At 37.6% G+C, this 20,101-nt stretch overlaps 1 protein-coding gene across 4 annotated transcripts in view; it reads right to left on the reverse strand.

The window, feature by feature from the left end:
• Smg7 (SMG7 nonsense mediated mRNA decay factor) overlaps positions 1–20,101 on the reverse strand; it is a 67,617-nt gene that overhangs the window by 27,698 nt on the left and 19,818 nt on the right. For 2 of the 4 annotated variants that reach the window (XM_052737192.1, XM_052737190.1), the window contains exons 2-6: positions 19,468–19,605; positions 11,476–11,507; positions 8,898–9,015; positions 7,058–7,190; positions 1,166–1,337 (exon numbers count right to left, since the gene is read on the reverse strand). In XM_052737192.1, coding sequence (XP_052593152.1) covers positions 1,166–1,337; positions 7,058–7,190; positions 8,898–9,015; positions 11,476–11,507; positions 19,468–19,520 — 508 coding nt within the window. In that variant the 5' untranslated portion in view covers positions 19,521–19,605. The remainder of the gene's footprint in view (positions 1–1,165; positions 1,338–7,057; positions 7,191–8,897; positions 9,016–11,475; positions 11,508–19,467; positions 19,606–20,101) is intronic. The other 2 variants (XM_052737193.1, XM_052737191.1) reach the window with 2 other exon arrangements.

Below are 20,101 nucleotides of genomic sequence, written 5' to 3' on the forward strand. Positions count from 1 at the left end.
ACCATATAGATATATACAAACACACAAAAACCACCAGGAAGGCATGTCCAAAACAGCTAGAGCTTTAAATTCTAAAGATAATAAAGACATTAAAATTACTTTCAAGACCATTAAAGACAGAAAAATTGAAAACAAATTAACTATAGGATTATGTGTGACGTGTCCATCCAGCCTTCTGTATCTGGGACATTCAGCATGTAACCAATTTGAAAGCTTACCTAGCCCCCATTTGCAGGTCCTCCAGTGTCATGCATCACCAGCTCCCACTATGGACTATGCTGGTGACCTGGAGCCGGCCCACAAGAAGGGGTGAGTTATATGGCACTTAAAAACAAAACAAAACAAAAAACACTATACAATATGATCTGAAAATTAAGTATTTCTTCAATATCTTATAAAGTGATTTTTGAAAAATGCCCCGTATCTACTGCAGCAGTATTAAATATGTGTGCAAAGACGACATTTAAAGCAAAACCATCCTAAACACACTGTCACTGCATCTTCTTGCAGAGCTCACTGATATTTTATGTGACCTCTCAAAGTGTCACTCATTTATGTCATTAAGAAATCTAAAATCTACTAATTTAAACACAACTAATGTTCCTCATTCCTTGTTATTTCAGGACAAACCATAATCCTATAGTTAATTTGTTTTATAACCTTTTTAGGTCATCTTAAAGGAATGAACACAAAGATAAATTATATAATAACCCCAGGTAAAATATACGTATAACGGAAATGAAAATTTAACCTTTCAAAGGAAGCAACATGAAATGAGCTTTCAGTGCACCAGTAGGAAAAAATAAGAGACAATCTAGTTCTAAAAAAGGTTAATTATAAACTTTATTCCAAAAGAGTACAAGTTTCTAATTTAGAAAATACAGCATCACTTTGATGATTTACCTCTGACTACATTTTTAGTGTTTCCTACTTGCCTATACCTGGATCAAATCTGAAGAGAATTTAAATGTTAATGAGATTTTTTTTTCCCCAAAAAATTCTGCCAATCTCAAAACATGAAGTAATGTAAGTTCCTAAAAGTGAATTTTATAATTTCTTGTGTATCAATCTAAACCACACATGCATGTTCAAGTTTCTTCCTTTCTTCCTATGACCACACCAAAGGAAAGGATGAATGTGTTAGTACTCCTCTCCAAAGGCTCACCAATGTCTCCCAGGTGGACGAGGCAGTGCTGGCAAATGTAGGAACAGGAGCTAGACTGTGGCTTCACTATGGCGCTGGTGTGCGTCTGTTTATTGCTAATAATTCCCAACTGAGAAGACTTCACACGGCATGGCAAATCTACATTAAACACCGTACATAGTTCCTGTAATAACTGAAAAAAAAAAAAAAAGCAAAATTTAGTCAAGTCAGAATGTTCTAACAGTAAAGTTTACACAAAAGATATGTATCTAAGTATCACATACTACTGAGACTCCAATACAAACTGTATGGAGATTAAATGTAATCTTTGATTGGTTGACTCTCATTACCAAAGCACTTTTGGGTAAAGCATTAAAAAAAAATCAGCAAGCATATTAAAAACAAGGAACTCGGGCTGGAGAGATGGCTCAGCGGTTAAGAGCACTGACTGCTCTGCCAGAGGTCCTGAGTTCAATTCCCAGCAACCACATGGTGGCTCACAACCATCTGTAATGCGATCTGGTGCCCTCTCCTGGCCTGCAGGGATACATGCAGACAGGAAATTGTATACATAAGAAATAAATAAATCTTTAAAAAAAAAAAAAAAAAAAAAAAAAAAAAAAAAAACAAACAAGGAACTCCATGAAATTACCTACTTAACATATAAAAATCCTTAAATATTGGTTGGTTATAAATGTTTCTAAAGTGTAAGACAAGGTCTTGACATTTATTTTCTTAAGTTCTAGAATGATTCACTCTATCTGGAAGGTGCGAGGAGACTCTTCTGGTCAGAGTTACCAGCTGGTGTATGTCTGTTATTCCTTCTGTTCTGTCTTCTGTCTTACACCCTACCCCAATTCTTTCATCTTTAACTAATTCATGCATCTTTCCTCTGGTCTAACCATATCAAGGTTTCCTAAAGAAAACAAACAAGACCAGAACACAAAACCAAAACTACCCCCCGCCCCAAACAGGGTTTCTGTTTAGCCCTTGCTGTCCTGGAACTCACTTTGCAGACCAAGTTGGCCTTGAATTAAGATCTGACTGCCTCTGCTGGGATTAAAGGTGTGCACCACCACCCGGCAAACATTCTCTCTTGACCCCAGATTCTTTGTAACAGTCTTCTCATGTCTTTTTCTTCTCAACTAGACTCCTCTAAAGGAGTCCACCTTTTCCTCCTCTATTTTCTCAATACTACTCACACTTTAACCCCATTACCATCTGATTTCTTTCAATTCTTCTACACACTCTTCACCACTGGCTTACTAAAGTCTCAGTCAGACAATCTGCTATACAGTAGCCAAACACAATGATCATTTTCCCTCTAGCCATTATTTTATTGGACCTCCTGCTGCATTTAAATGAGCAGATCTTCGGGCTAACCAACTCTTAGTGCTTTTCCAGCCATTCTTTCCTGTTTCCTTCCTTCAAAGACCCCTCACCCATCTTACCAGGCATTTGATTCTCATCTCCTTTCTTTTCCTTCTCACTTAATCTTTACTTTTAATTGCATTCATCCAAATGTCTGCCTTCTATCAGGTGCATGGTAAACGACAGCCAGTCAGAAAAAGAGTACTGGGATCCTGCTCACCAAGGGAAGACTGTTCTGTCCCTTTTCTACCCAGCTCCTCACTCTGCCAAGAATGAAGGGTTGACTAGGAAGCAGATCATCACCTGTCACACTACGTAGAAACGTGAAAACGCTTTCTTCTCCCATTTTCCTAGAGTAAGGACTATTATTGTGCTGGCTAGTTTTATGTCAACTTTATCCAAGCTATACAATGGCTTTGGAAAGAAGAAACCTCAATTAAGAAAATGCACCACAGGTCTGACTGGTGTGGGAGGGCCTGGCTCACTCAGGCTGGTGCCACTCCTGGGCGGAAGTCCTGGCATGTTTAAGAAAGCAAGCAAGCCTTGAGGAGCAAGCCAGTCAGCTGCACCACTCCATGGCCTCTGCATCAGCTCCTGCCTTTGAGTTTCTTCTTCCCTGACTTTCCTGGACGATGAACTACAACCTGCAAGTTGAAATAAACCTCAAAACAAAAGTTTCTTTTGTTCATGGTGTTTTATCATAGAAACAGAAACCTAACTGAGACAATTACTATGTTCCATGATGGAAATAACAAACATTCAAATCTTACATGAAATGTTACACGCTACGAAGAATTTGGTAGAGCCTGAGGCACTAAGTTTTAGGTGATTAACAAGGTCAAAACTGTTTTCAAAGAAAATTTGACTATAGTAATCACATAGTAAGCTTTAAAAATCTACAGTAATCAGATCTCTACCACTCTACGCAAATTATACTTTCATTAAACCCAAAATATTATACTTTAAAAGATGAACCATCATTTTATATAATATCAAGGGGGAAAAAAAATCCTGGCGCCGGGCGGTGGTGGCGCACGCCTTTAATCCCAGCACTCGGGAGGCAGAGCCAGGCGGATCTCTGTGAGTTCGAGGCCAGCCTGGGCTACCAAGTGAGTTCCAGGAAAGGCGCAAAGCTACACAGAGAAACCCTGTCTCGAAAAACCAAAAAAAAAAAAAAAAAATCCTGGCAATGGTAACTTAACAGTTCTGTTAAAATGTTGGTAAGCCAAAAAGTCTATTGCAAGCTTATCTCTACTATAGAAACATTAAAATATGTTGTTTGTTTTGTTATTTTTGAGACTGAGTTTCTCTACAGAGCCCTAAGGATGGCCTTGAACTTACAGAAGATCTACCTGCCTATGTTTCCTGAGTGCTGAGATTAAAGGCATGCACCACCACACCTGGTTAAAATATGTTTTAAATTTTTAAAAAAGGAAAAAATATAGTACACGTTAAGTTTTCCATGACTTCTATGAACACCAAATCTAGTTTTTTCCATTTTTTAGAAACCTCATTTGACTTACCAGGGTATATGACTGACCTCTGCCATCAGTGAATTTTTTTTCTTGTCTTCCAACTTCGCCATTTCTCTTACTTTCTCCATTTGTAATAGTGAGTACTCTTATATTAAGTCTGTTCCCATCTGACTCAAGTGAACTGGTCATAAAATTTACTCTCACCCTGATCTTTCCACTGGGCTCTAAGCTTGGCATAGCCTAGTACCTCATCTGCCTTAACATGGAAACACTGGTTTCTCCCAGTACAACCATTCAACTTGTTAATATTGTAGTTACTAGCTTTGACTCCTCCTAACTCTGATTCCACAAATCTAATCCAATCCACCAAAGAGAATCCTACGGACTCCATTTCAGAATGGCAATTCTTTCCTTTACCATAATAACACCCTATCTAGTTTCCATTCCTAACTACAATATAGAATACCTTTCTATTTGGGGGGGTGGGTAGGGGCAACATTAGGATAGGATCTTGCTATGTAATCCTGGCTATCCTGAAACTCTGTAGACTAGGTTGGTCTTGAACTTGAATCTACAGTGACCCTGAGTGTTTTGATACAGGCATGAACCACCACACCCAGCTCACCACTTCCCTTCATAGCCTCAGTATCTAACATTATATGATAACAGTTCATTGGCACAGCACTTACTTTGAAAATTTAAGTCTTAGTACTTAAATTCATAAAACAGAAACAAAAAAAAACCGCAAAGCAAAAAAGCAACAGGCTTTTTGACAGTGATCTGTAAAGTGAACAAGCCATTACTAGTTGCCTTACTTTCATTTTATGGGTGCTCTGCCTGCACGGATGTCTATGTAATATCAGATTCCCTGGAACTGGAGTTACAGAGAGTGGTGAGCTGCCATATGAATTCTGGGAATGAGCCCAGGGTTTTCTGGAAGAGCAATCCAGTGCTCTTACCCACTGGGCCATCTCTCCTGTTCCTGCTTTAAATTTTAATTATATTTATTTGTATGTTTGTGTGTGCAAGAATGCATTATACACTCGTGGAAGTCAGAGAGCATGCATGTTCTGAGAGTCAGTTCTCTCCTTTCTACTACAAGTCAGGTGATTAGACATCTTTACCCTCTGAGTCATCTTGCTGGCCCAATACATGCTTTACTTATTTAATATTTATTCAGTTGAACACCAACTCCCTTTCCAGAAGCATCAATTTATATTAGTAAAAGTTGGCATAAATATGAAAATAAATTTTGAGAATAAAAATGGTACTTGAGGTTTTTCAATAAAGAACGTGGTGGATTTTTATAGTATAAATAAGACAAATCCCTCTCTACCTCCTTGTCTTCTTTCCCAGAGAAAGAGTCTTACTGTGTAGCCCTGGCTGGCCTGGAACTTGTTATGTACACCAGGCTGGCCTTACATTCCTAAACATCTGCCTCCTGCGTGCTGGGACTAAAGGTATGCTTTATATGCTGCCATTCCCTAAAATAACTGCTACAAGATGACCATTAGTTAGTATCTTCCAATACAGACATTCTTTTCTCTTGCTCTTCATTCAAAGAAACGATTAAACCAAAATAAAGCCGTTATCTATAGGTGAAGGCAAGCAGCACAGGGAGAGCTGGCCCAAGGTTTCTTTATACACAGTCTATATTAAAATCTTATCATTACAAGGGTTGATGAGATGGCTCCATGGTAAGTGATTGCTACCAAGGCGGATGAACTGAGTTTGATCCCTGGAGCCCTAAGGTAGAGTAAATTGACCACCACAAATTGTCCTGACTTCCATCCATGTGCCACGGAACAATGTGGCATACACACACACACAAAATAAAATGAATTTAAAAATTTTTTATTATCCATTTAATTTACCAATAGATAAAACAGCAATTAAAAATATTTATTTAAGGGGGCTGGAGAGATGGCTCAGAGGTTAAGCGCACTGACTGATCTTCCAGAGGTCCTGAGTTCAATTCCCAGCAACCACATGGTGGCTCACAACCATCTATAATGAGATCTGGTGTCCTCTTCCGGTGTAAAGGCATACATGCAGGCAGAACACTGTATACATAATACATAAATAAAATCTTTAAAAAAAAAAAAAAAAAAATATTTATTTAATGTGCAAGTATTTACATAAGCACAGCATATGTGTAAAAGTACAGGGAAGTCAGAAGGTCCTCTGGAACTGGAGCTACAGACAGTTGAGAGCTGCCATGTAAGTGAGCACACTGGTCCTCTATATAAGAGCAACAAGTGCTCTCAACTACTGAGCCATCTCTCTAGCCTGAAACAGCAATTTTCCCAAATAATTATGCTTAAAGAAAATTCCATGAACATTTATTTCTTTGTAAATTACATCATGATGTGACTAAGGAAAAGGAAAATATGTGAAGATAATATAGCTTATTTTTCAAACTGAATAATAAATGCCACTGTGCAAATAATACTATGAAAATTCACTTTGCAACTTTTTAAAAAGTTTTTTTTTTTTTTACATTTATATTTTATGTATGAGTGTTCTGTATGTATACCTGCATACCAGAAGAGGGCATCATATCCTATTATAAATGGTTGTGAGCAACCATGTGGTTGCTGGGAATTGAACTCAGGACCTCTAGAAGAGCAGCAGTGCTCTTAACCGCTGACCCATCTCCCTAGCCCAACACTAACTTTTAACAACTCATCTAGCACAACAAAGCTATTACTTTCATAATGACTACACTTGGTTTAATCACATGACTACTTCCCTATCTCCCTGAGGCTTGGCTCTCATTACACCTGTTTTTATTCATACAGTTAAACCTCCATCTTAAGAATCTTTCTCCCTCTCTGGCAATACTGGGGTTTGAACCCAAGACCTCATACTACATTCCCAAACTTAAGTCTGTATCTTTTAAAAAGGTATTACGAGTAATTTCAGACATCTATCTGATGGGGGATTATATGTAATCAACTTTCAGATGTCTCATAAGGCAGTTAATAGTATTTATATATACAAAAGATGTGTACAAAGAGCAGAGTACCACTAAAGCTAGAGTATTCATACACAAAGCAGAACTCACCTGAGTATAGAAGCCACTAGCTGCCTCTAGGAACAGAGAAAGGTTTGCCTGGACTTCACTCCGATTTGGGTTTGCTCGATTCTTTGCTTGGCCTTGTAGTGTTGTGATCTGATTCTTAAAGGCATGATTCCAGCTGAAAACAAAATGTAATTCTATTTGGTATAGTAGTGACTCACTGGGCACACACTGGTCACCCTGAGAACAAGAAAGAACTGTTTATTATACCACACCAAACAGCAAACCAGCATTAAAAGTTATTTATTTAAATAACTTCATGCTTTTCTTTGAACAAGACTAGCCATGCAATAGAACACAACTGACTTTAGTGGACACTTACCAAATGCTCCAGGTAAGCAGAATGTGGCTTCCACTATGAACCTTTAGAGCTATTACAGCAAGAACTACTTAAGAATCCCAGCATAAAAACCAGAACCACAGTGGCAAGATCAAAGTAAAATAAGCTATTAACAATTTTAACACACCGGGCCAAAAATAATTATACCCTACTCAGGTGACACATTGCGAGGGGGTGGGAGGAGGGCTTTGTACATATTAAGTTCTATCCTTTACTTTCCCCCACTAATTATCCGTAGCATTCATTTCTATTCTTGTTTAATAATTTTATTTATCTTATAGGTTAAGTTTAATATTTTCTTTACAGCATGAAATAGAAGCCACATTTCAATTTTTGTTATTTAAACACAATGCAGAAATATAATATACCAAAATGACATTAATCGCATATTATCAGCTTAAATTCAATATTAGTGAAATATAGTACCAAATGTCAACATCTAATTTTAATTTTGAGGCTCTAGAACTTTTGGGTTTTAAAAAATAGTTCAGGACATCAATAATCCCTTAATATTGGTGATGCTTTCTCATCATGGACTCAAGTATTACAGATATGAGTTCTAATTTGTTATTTAGTTAAACTACTATATTTTCTAAAAACACAGGGCACAAAAAGCACAGGAAAAAGGAAAACCAACTTTGTCACAACTTGGACTATTAGAGGCTTTACTAGAAAGAATATTCTTTTTAAAAAAAAATTTTTTTTTTTAATTTTTTGAGACAGGGTTTCACTATGTAGCCCTGGCTGTCCTGGAACTCACTCTGTAGACCAGGATGAACTCAAAATCACAGAGATGTGCCTGCCTCTGCTTCCCAAGTGTTGGGATTAAAGACAGAGTGTTCTTAACTGCTGCTTAAGTTTCCATCAAGCTAACTATCCCTGTTTCAATTTATAAGACAAGATTTTCTACAAAAGCCTTTAATTTACTCATCAGGGAATCTGGTTATCTGCCATTTCATCCTTCACAGAAAGAACAAGTGGAATAGCCTAAACACACAAAATCTTTCTTTAGTTTTCTGGTGAGCAGGAAGGAAGATACAGTCACAGGTTTGATTAAGCAAACTGTTCTTACAATCAAATATACTTTCCTGTTGAAGAAACAGGATGATATTGAGCCCAAATGCAAAATCCCACTGATCAAAGAAAAGTTTACCTTTACAATCATGGTTTAAATATAAGACTTAATATAGATATTTAGAATTTGAAGTATTATACATATGTTTAAGTTTGTTTACTCCAGTCCGCTCTAAGAGCTACCTTTGGTAAAAATTCAGATCTAAATATCCTCCTCTTACCTTCCAAGACTGCACCTGAAAAAACACTAATGGTTAAATGCTTGTTTAAAAGAAAAAAATCACAAGTATTAGAATTTCTTTGAAAAAACTTACACTAGGGTATATTAAAAAATTACAAACTAACCATAATGTTTGAAAACCTTGAAGAGATTCCTGATTGCGCAGGAACATCTCAAATGGTAATACTTACAGATCCTGTTCTACTTTCTTGTCTAAAGCATATTCCAGATCAGTAACTAGCATTTTCTGGTACAAGTCCTGCAGAGCTTGCCTGGATGTCCAGACCTCAGCTGGACCCAGCTTAGAATCTGTATAAACAAAACAAAACACCAGCACATAGTTAAATCACTTAACCCACAAGTCACACCAATGTTTCCTTCTCTCTCCATCCACTGCTGTACAAGTTTTATGCTACTATATTTCAAATGACTTTCACCTTCTACCTTCCAGCTAATGACTAACTTTGATTTAAAATGTTTTTTGTCTTTTAGCTATTTTTTAAAACCATGTATTCTTGTGTATGTGTATGAAACGCATATGAGTGTGTGGGGGTGTATGCACTGGCAAGCAGAGCAAAAGAGAGCATCAGGCATCCTTTTAAGTGTCTTGTCTTCCTTCACCTGTTCCTTTGAGGCAAGGTCTCTCACTGAGCCTGCAGCTACAGGTTTTTCAGTGAGGGTGTCAGGAAGTCCCAGTGATCTTCCTGTCTCTACCTTCCCCATTCCTTAACACTGGGGTTACAGGTATGCCCAGAATGATTTTACATGGTTGCTGGAATCTCATCTCCAGTCCCCATGCTCATGCAACAAGAACTCCCGTGTGCTGACCCATTTTCTCCACCTCTGTCTTTCAGCTTTAAAATAACATTATAAAATTAAAATGGCCACTAAAAAATGACTGACGCTTTGCTTCTGGTTTAGATTTCTGCCTGTTCATGTCACAGCAGGTAATATATCTCGTAAGTCACTCCATTTGAAATAATAGATTTCTATCAAATTGTTTACCCCTGTAACTGTATCTCCATTCAAATCAAGGTTCTCATTTTATTTTGAATCATTCCTAAAAGGATCCCTGCAAAATTTTCCTATCAGCTCACCATCCAGCAGATGCCTGGATTATCCCTACTCTATTACGCTACCCAAATGTAACAGTGAGAATCATTTTCATGAATGGGACATGGCCATCCAAGGCACTTCGGTGATCAGTCTATACTATAGCCAAAATTAAGGTGAAGAAAGGCAGAAGCCTGGTATTAAACTGCTCAAAAGACCAGAGGAGTAACTGTATATGGAATAAAATTAGGAAGTCAGGCTCTGATTATATTTAAGAACTGGGGCCACGTTGTCTGCCAAAGTCCTGTAGGGTTTGAACAGTTCAAATGCTGACAGTAAGCTGTCTCAGTAGAACTACTTAGTGAACTTTTCAATTACAAATCTCCAATATCCAATTAAGCAATTCAATTTCATCTAGGAGTTTGAGTTTGCTGCTACATATTGCCACAATTTCCACACCTCTTTAGGCTGGCCATTAGTACCTATAAGCCACCACAATCCTATTCAGCAAAGAGAATGCCCTGCATATTTGAGTTAATACAGAGGTTTGTTGGCTAGTAAGAATTGAGTCTTATAAAGTGGTTTTTTTTTTGGTTGTTGTTCATTTGTTTGGAGACAGGATCTCACTGTGTAGCTGAGGCTAGCCTGGAACTCTATGAGCTTGTACTCCTCCTACCTTCACTTCTAATGTGCTGGGACTACAGTGTGTGCCACTGCACTGGGCTTTAGGGAACTGCACAAGTCATTCAAATGAGTACACGTAAATGCTTTGGGGGAAAGTATATGGTGTATACATACATACATATATATATGCAGCTTCATATTGTTCCATACACACGATACAGATAGCACTCTAATGCCAATTCAAGAATATAATTCTGACACTATTATCACACATGTGTTAATAGGAAGAACAGCAGTGAATATACTGTAAGCCCTGCTCTTTTTGTCTGGTTCCTTATGATACAATAATCAGGTTCCTCAGAAACATTACCCTGTAACTGTCAAAGATGATATATTCCCTCTTCCCCTCTTCAATTATAAATATTAGCCAGAATGCTGGTTATCAGTTAACATTAGCTGAATTCTTCACTGGCTAATCACACAACTAAACTCCTCCCAAACTAGAATACTATTTATTATCATGTATCTCTCTGACAGGTTAGAATAACACATACTATTATGAAGGACATGCTGACCACTAGCTTTGAATTATCTGTTTATTTCAGTGGCTAAGTCCAAAATTCTTCCCAAAGGGCTTTAGCTATTACTCAGAGCAGAAAAGATGTATGAGAAAAAGCAGTTCATTGAATTTCACACTTTTAGGGCAGTTTCTCTGTAAACGTTTTCCCTGAAGGCTACCTACTACTCAGGTTTGAGGCACTATAAATTGAAAAGAGCATTTTCCTAGGAAAATATTAATCAAACATAGCTTTATATAGTTACAATGGAGTATGAATTAATTTATATATTATTAATAAAAGATTCATAAAATTAAATAATCATATGCATTAATAGCAATTCAAATGTGGCATATATTACATTAAACTCCTGAGAAGTATTTAAGGAAGAACCTAAAGTATAAGACCAATAAACATCTAAAGCAAAGTTATTATTGCTCTTGGCAACAGCACATCTAATGTGAGAAAGGGAATTTTCTTCCATTAACTTAATATAATAAAATAAGTACTAAAAAAGAATTAAGAAAGCCAATACCTGTCATTTCAGCCTTCAGGACTTCTGCCTGCCTAGATAAGAAAAAAAAAAATTAGTTTAAAAAAAATAAGTCAAGTTAAGAGAATTACACTGAATTATCAAGTGAAACAATGCATTACACTAAAGCTGTATGGCTGGGAAATTTATGTCCTCCCTTAACATTCGGTACAGCACTGGGTCTTGACAAATTGGCGTCACAACTTACAAATTACTTCACAGATTAAACTGGTTTCTTTTTCAAATCTGACTGTAAAGATAGTATAAGGTTTTCTCCCAAAGCCTTGAAGACTATTTGTTTTCAATTTCAAATTCCACTCTTCCCCAGCTGCTTGTTCCTATCCCTTTCTCCAGGGAAAACAATTCCCACGACTGGGCATTTACTGCACTTACAGAGCCCTCTCCTTATGAGATCAAAGTTCATTGCAATGGGATGCTCTTCGAGCATTTCATCAGGACTTGATTTTTCTTTCCTCTCGACAATCTTGAAAGTTCCCTTGCTATTGGGTTTTTCAAACATGCTCATGTTTCCCACACATTTTTTAAAACCTAGTACTCCTGCCTCTGAAATGCAAGAACTGTCTGTATTGGAGAGGTCCTGAACTGACCTCACAGTTCCATCCTAAGTACAGACTTCATTCTCTTTGAGTGCTTTCATCTTGGTAGTTTATCAAGGCTTTCACACTGTGGAAGGTAACCTCCCGAAGGTCCTTCATGCCCACTTTCTTCTAAAGCCTCAATACCTACCAAGTCCAGAGAAATGCTGTCTTCTAAATACCTACCAACTTCAGAGAAACACTGTCCTCTAAATACCTACCAAGTCCAGAGAAACGCTGTCCTCTAGATATCTACCAAATCCAGAGAAATGTGTCCTCTAAATACCTACCAAGTCCAGAGAAATGCTGTCCTCTAGATATCTACCAAATCCAGAGAAATGTGTCCTCTAAATACCTACCAAGTCCAGAGAAATGCTGTCCTCTAAATACCTACCAAGTCCAGAGAAATGCTGTCCTCTAGATATCTACCAAATCCAGAGAAATGTGTCCTCTAAATACCTACCAAGTCCAGAGAAATGCTGTCCTCTAAATACCTATCAAGTCCAGAGAAATGCTGTCCTCTAAATACCTACCAAGTCCAGAGAAATGCATCCCCTAAATACCTACCAAGTCCAGAGAAACGCTGTCCTCTATATACCTACTGAACTCCACTGCACTACCTTTCAGCCACCCTCCCATGTTATACCCACTCCTCAGATGAACTACCACAAAAGAGATTTTTGAATGTATGCTTGTTCTTACCAATTATCTATCGGAACTTAGTGATTTAATGATTTTTCACTACAAAGTCTTTAGTGACAAATTCTGGAGTCTCTGAACTTTCCACTACTCCTCTCTCCTTAATCTAGTGGTCTGTCACTGGACTTTTGAAAAGGAGAGTCCCTGGGCTAAGACCACCACCCCCTTTTACTGGCTAACAACCACTCATGCAGAGCACTACCCTTCCTTGGGAAACACATCTGGGGTAAGGAAATCCTTTGGCTACCAAAGTCACTTTATAATAAGTAGTATCACAGCTTTTAAAATATATACCATTAGAATCCCTTTTCACTAGCATATTGCTTAGCAGGAGCTCTAAAACATGCTCTCCCACAAGGTTCTGGTATTCTCTTACACAGAAGAATGATTATAGTTAACAATACATGTTGACTATCTAATCCTAACAGCCAGAAGTAGATTTTGAATGTTATCTCCACAAAGAAGTGATAAATACATTGGGTGAAGACCATGCCAAACACCCTGAGGCTGGATCAAGAGCAAATGAATCCATGCAATCAAACATCGCACTGTACTCTCTGTAGGTGTGATTACATGGCAACTAACGTAAGAAAACTGAAGATGATTACAGCATGACATTTCCATTTCAAAAGAACTAAACTGGAACAAAAACTAGAATATTAAGGTACTAAACATTTTACAGAACACTATTTTACATAATTGATTAAGTATTTTATAGTAACTATAAATTTTTAAAAATTGTTTTTATTTCATGTGTGCGGGTGTTTTACTTGGGTCCTGGATTTTGTCAACTTGACACAAGTTATTAGTCATTTGAGAAGGAACTGTAACTGAGAAAATGACCTCACCAGATTGGCCTGTAGACAAGCCTACAAAGCATTTTCTTGACTGATTAATTATGTGGGAGGGCCCAGCTCTCTGGGAGAGGTGCTACCACTGGGCAAGTGGTCCTGAGTTGGATAAGAAAGTAAGCTGATTAAGCAAGCAAGACAATGCCCTGACTTCCCTTCATGATGGACTATTACTCAAGTCTAAGTGAAATAAACCCTTTCCTCCCCAAGCTGCTTTTGGTCATAGTGTTTATCACAGTAACAGAAACCTTAACCAAGTCAGTCTGTGTGTACATCTGTGCACCACTTGTGTGCCTGGCACCAGCAGAGACCAAAAGAGGGTATTTTGAGAACTCCGTTACAGAGGGTCATGAGCTATCATGTAGGTGGGAATGGAACAAGTATCCTCTGAAGAGAAGCCAGTGTTCTTACCACTCCAGCCCCTACTGTTGTAAAATTGAACTTCAGGAAAATAGAAAATGAATTCTTTTATTCCTATAGTCTTTAAAGATATCCACTGCTGGCGCGCGCGCGTGTGTGTGTGTGTGTGTGTGTGTGTGTGTGTGTGTGTGTGTGAAGCTTTTTGAAGAGAATCACAATGGGGATTAACACAAAAGAACTATCAATACAAATGAACAACGCTCACAAGATAGCTATGTTTAGTACTGAATGTTATATACCAAATTTCATCATCCATTAGTCCAAATTCTCTGATCACTTTAGGTTTTAACTTTTAACATTTAAAAAAATCTGGGGGCTGGAAAGATGGCTCAGAGGTTAAGAGCACTGACTGCTCTTCCAGAGGTCCTGAGTTCAATTCCCAGCAAGCACATGGTGGCTCACAACCATCTGTAATGAGATCTGGTGCCCTCTTCTGGCCTGCAGTCATACATGCTGTATACATAATAAATGAATAAATCTAAAAAAAAAAAAATAAATCTTTACAAGGCTGCTAGCATATGACCTTAAAAATCCAAGATCATACAACTTGAGAAAACAACACACACCCTCCCCTACCAGTCACAGCTGCCCTGTCTTTTTCCCAAAATGGAATACTCTCCTGTCTATGAAATTTTAAGTTTTCCTTCTAAAGGAAAACAAAAACAAAACAAACAAAAAAAGAAACTATATTCCAACAATTCTTGATAAAGAACTTCAACAAATTAATATTAGTTTATAGTCAATGCTCATATAGATACAAGCATCTTTAAAAAACAAACAATAACAACAACAAAAACCCAGGGCCTCACTAATATATATATCTTTGGCTGGGTTGGAATTTTTTGTGGAATAGGCTGTCTTTGCACTTACAGGACACACCTGCCTCTACAGTGCCACCTGTCTGGATGTGACAAGTCTTAATGTCTCCTCAGAAGAATTATGTGAGCAATGGTGAGGTATGTTTGCTCTTACTTTAAACTGAAGGAATTCGTGAAAGGAATGAAAATACCAAGAATCTAAAAATTAAATCACTGTACTCTTTATAATAAAACAGTACAGTTAGATACTCATAAAATATAAAACTTTCCCACTGGGCGGTGGTGGCACACGCCTTTAATCCCAGTACTCGGGAGGCAGAGGCAGGTGGATCTCTGTGAGTTTGAGGCTAGCCCAGACTACAGAGTGAGATCCAGGAAAGGCGCAAAGCTACACAGAGAAACCCTGTCTTGAAAAAAAAACCAAAAAAACTTTAAAAATATTATATATATTGTCTTTGGGCTTTTTGTTTGTTTTATTTTGCTATATAGTACCAGTCAGCCTTGAACTTCCATAGCCATCCTGCCTTAGTCTCCCCCAAGTGCTGAGACTACAGGTGTGCTACCACACCCAGTAGCACTTAGTTATTCATTAAGAGAAATAAACTAGCTGGGTGGTGGTGGTGCCCACCTTTAATCCCAGTACTCTTTTGGGAGGCAGCTAGGCGGACCTCTGTGAGTTCAGGCCAGCCTGGTGTACAGAGCGATATCCAGGACAGGCACCAAAACTACATAGAAAAACCCTCTTTTGAAAAACAGGGGGTGGGGGAAGAGGAGAGAGAGAGAAATAAACTCTGTTAAACAGCAAAAAAAGAAAAAAAAGTGACATTAAAGGGCTGAAAAAAAGGCTGGATCAATGATAATAAATACATTGGAAGCTATAATCTGAACAATTCACATGGAGATAACATAATGAAGATCTATAACTCTATTTAACGCATTTAATCCAAGCACTAGCTACTACAAGAGCCAGCAATATAACACCACTGCTAGACACTGTTCCAAGGGCCTTGTGTAAGTAATCGTTCAATGTAAACTATGTGCTATTACTGTCTCCATTTTAGACTTGAAGCAAACATAAGCATATAGACATATAGATGATAGAGGTTAAGTAACAAGCCCATGGTCACAGAATTAGAAGTGGTACCTGAACTTAGCAGTTTGGCTTCAGAGTTTAGTTCCTAATCATTACAGCTAAGCTCTTCTGAGTCTAAGAAATTAAAACTAAAACTAAATGCTAGTAATGGCCCATAGCACTGGGGACATGTAAAATAAAGGTTTTTCTACTTGAACCTCAGACCCACTTTCTCTGCTTTATAAATAAATAAATAAATAAACAAACAAATAAATAAATAAATAATCGGAAACCATTCAAAACTCACAGCTATCCAAACAAAACACACCAATGCTAAGGCACTCTCTTATTTTGGGAGAAGTGGCTAGGGTAGTTGGGTTTCTTTTTATTCTTCCCCTACCAAGCAAGAGCCAAGGTGGGTTAACTTAACTTTGTTCACTAGTTCAACATATCATTCTAAGGAACAATTTGGGATAATTACTGTATTTACCTATACTCATAAACATAAGAACCAAATCATAACAAATTATGCCAAATAGTAAGTCAAATACTGTAAGTTGAGTATGTACTTATGAACACACAGAAACACATAAATATATAGCTCTCCAGACAGCAAGTTTTCTAATAACAAATTAACTGGGGAAAAATAAACTATTGTTGTACTGCTGACTGTCATTCAGAAGAAACTCTAGGGAAGATGCTGTTACTAAGAGTTTTCTTCAGTTCAGGTTAACAAAAATGTGAATTTGCTTTCTCTCAGTGTATAAAATCTTTGTGCATGCCAATGCTCTGCATCAGCATCTCTCAACCTGTGGGTTGTGACCCCTTTTGGGATTGAATGATCCTTTTACAGGGTCACATATCAGATATTCTGCATATCAGAGACTTACATTACGATTCATAACAATAGCAAAAGTACAGTTATGAAGTAGCAATGAAACAATTTTATGGTTGGGGGTGACCATAACATGAGGAACTGGATTAAAGGCTTGCATCATTCGTAAGGTTGAAAACCACTGCTCTATACCATACATTCATTCACTCCATGACCTATACTCTGAGTATGTGGATATAGTTTCTGAAAGTCCATTCTGATCTACGAATTTCAAGGATAGCAAAAGACAAAAACAGTAAAACAGACAAAGATAAGTACAAGGTCAAAAGCTACAGATGAAGTTAGAGAACCAAGGAAGGTAGCAGATTATGAGAAGACTTGCATGCTGTGTTTAAGAGTTCAAATTCGCCGGGCAGTGGTGGCGCACACCTTTAATCCCAGCTCTCGGGAGGCAGAGGCAGGCGGATCTCTGTGAGTTTGAGGCCATCCTGGTCTACAGCGCGAGATCCAGGACAGGCACCAAAAATACACGAGAAACCCTGTCTCGAAAAATAACAAGAGTTCAAATTCAGTCCTGTAATAGGAAATCAATGCTGAATTCAAAGTAAGAGTATAGCAGCACTATTAGGTTACTTTGCATATGTGGGCACTGCATGCATACAGGGCACAACACACATGGGAAAATGACACCAGATGTATGAAGCATAGATTCAAGGTCAAGACTGGAAATGAGATCGTGATAATACTGCTAAGTACAACTCCTTTCCAAGAACTCTCCCAAGTTAAACTAGGAAAGGGAGACAATGCAGACTATCGTCATTTCAGGTAGTGAGCTTGGACAGTGGGTACTTGAGAACACTGAAGTGTCCATGCAGGCACTTAGAGATGACAGTTCTGAAGAGTAGATGAGACACAGCACGCTAAGTGACATCTCAAAGCACAACAATCAGTGACCACCAAACTACCTGCTAACCGGAATCCTAACTATAATCAAGTGTCCCTCCCTACTGCTTCCTGGGATCGCTTCGGAAAGAACACAATGGATTAAAGACACAATGGATCAAAGTGGCAGTCAAAAACCCTAGTTCTTCACCTCCACATAATGCTTAAGCTCTTTAGATGCCATAAAATTATGTTCTCACATGAACAGAAAATAAAACCAATATATTTTTAATATGAATAGAAAAGAACATCAGTGGTAGACACAGAGAACACAAAAGAACTGAGTCAGGATGTTTCATCACTTCTCTCTAAACAACAGTTACGATTATATCTAATTATTTCAAGGTAATATTTAAAAACTTGAGACTTGATAACATATGAAGCAAATAATAAATGACTGAAACGCCATGAACAACAGTTAAAAATTAAAAGCCTAATAATATCATTTGATAATGTGTTATTTGCTAGGTCTTCTTGTCATGATTTCACCTACTACAGAATCTTTACACTCCACCTGGCACGGAGGTACATGCCTGTAACACACCAGGAGTCCCGAGAAAGAGGCAACTGGCTAACACAGTTAAGTTCATGGCTAGCCCTAGCTACATAACAAGATTCTACTTTAAAACAAAACAGGGGTAGGTAGGGATGTAACTCAATGGTAGAATGCCTGCTGAGCCATGTCCAATAGTCCACACTTGACCTCAGCACTGAAAACAAGCAAACAACTTGAAATTTCTGTCAGGTAAGTGGTAATGTGCACATTTTGTTGATGAGGAAACGGGCAGAGGGATGAGATCATTTTCTCACTGTCACAGGATTAGAAAGCAGCAGAGCTCTGATTCCATCTTGCAATGTAATTCCAGAACCAGAGCTCATGAGCATTATAAAAATGAAGCAGGTTTTCTGAAATGAAGTAGCTACAAATGTCACCATCAATCATGGTATCCACTTATAGAGGCAACCATCACCTCTAAGTGTAAAACCACATCTCTGATAGTAATCAGACGTGCTATGTCATTATTAAGATGCTACAGCAAGAGTTACCAACTGGTCTTCTGGACTACATTATCACAAAACTCTCAAGGTCTTTGTGACTTTAATTGCATCCATGCTGACATATAGAATCCAGAACTGATGTTTTCTGCGTTCAAATAAAATCACTAAATATTGTAAAAGAAATTTTCTTTGACTCTAAAAAATAATTGACGAGACAAATTTCAGGAGGCTGAAAGACAGCTCAGCAATTAAGAGCACTGGCTATTCTCCCAGAGGACCCAGGTTCATTTCCCAGCACTGACTTTTGGTGGCTCACACATTTCTAATCCCAGTCCCAGGGTATCCAACACTTTCTTCTGTACTCTGCATACTGCATGCTTGTGGCACACGTATACACATGCAGGCAAAACACCCATATACATAAGATAAAAATTAAGGAAACAATTCATATGAAAAAGATGAATCACATGTCTCTAGGCTTATAATTACTCACTTTATATCTAAACATAAAAATTCCTGAAATGTATTCCAGTACATTTTTAAAAGTTTCCTTGGACCACAAGGTATCAATGTTAATGTCAAAGTAAACCTAGCTTAATTTCTCACAAAGCCACATAAGCAAAAATAGAATCTTTAGTATATCCTTTCCATATCCTTCAGGAAGTCTCAAATTCTTTTCACAATGTCCACTGAATATGAAAAATATAATATACACTTTGGAAATTAATAACAATGCAGAAATCCCTTGTAATTTTTATCCTACCTAATATTACTTGATTTCAGATGCTCCTCTGATTTCAAGTTTTCGGTCCTCATCTGGGACTAAATGAAACGTTTTCTCCCACAATGACTATCTGCAAGAACATCCAATTTCTCACAAGGTAGAATGCTTTAAGACACTCTAGATAGAGGAGAGGAGGAAAGTATGAGTACACACACACACACACACACACACACACACACACAAAACACCCAGCATAGTACTTACAATGACATTCACCCAAATAAATATAAATCAATGTGGACGATGTCTCATGAATATACAATTTTAAGGGCTATTATGTGTCAAGTCTTCATGCTATCCCACTTTCTTTAGTAGTATCCTAATACATAAAGGTCAAACAGAAAATAAACTTGTGTTTGTTACTCAAATATCACAATTCAGATTTTCAATTTTCCTGAAAAGATCAAGTATTTCCCAAAACTGATAATCCAAAGATTAAAATATTCAATAAACTGCAAATGTTTAACCACAGAAGAAAACCTATGGAGTCATTTTAATAGAAGAAAACCTTAAAAGGAAACAAAGAAAATAAAAACATATTCTGTAAGAAATAATAAAGGTAAGAACCATGGCTGAATTCCTATCAGGAAAAAGGCAAGTGAGAGGCATCATT

This window comes from Peromyscus californicus, unplaced genomic scaffold (assembly GCF_007827085.1).
Source record: "Peromyscus californicus insignis strain IS unplaced genomic scaffold, ASM782708v3 Scaffold_14__1_contigs__length_90479793_seg_2, whole genome shotgun sequence".
Taxonomy (NCBI): Eukaryota; Metazoa; Chordata; class Mammalia; order Rodentia; family Cricetidae; genus Peromyscus; species Peromyscus californicus.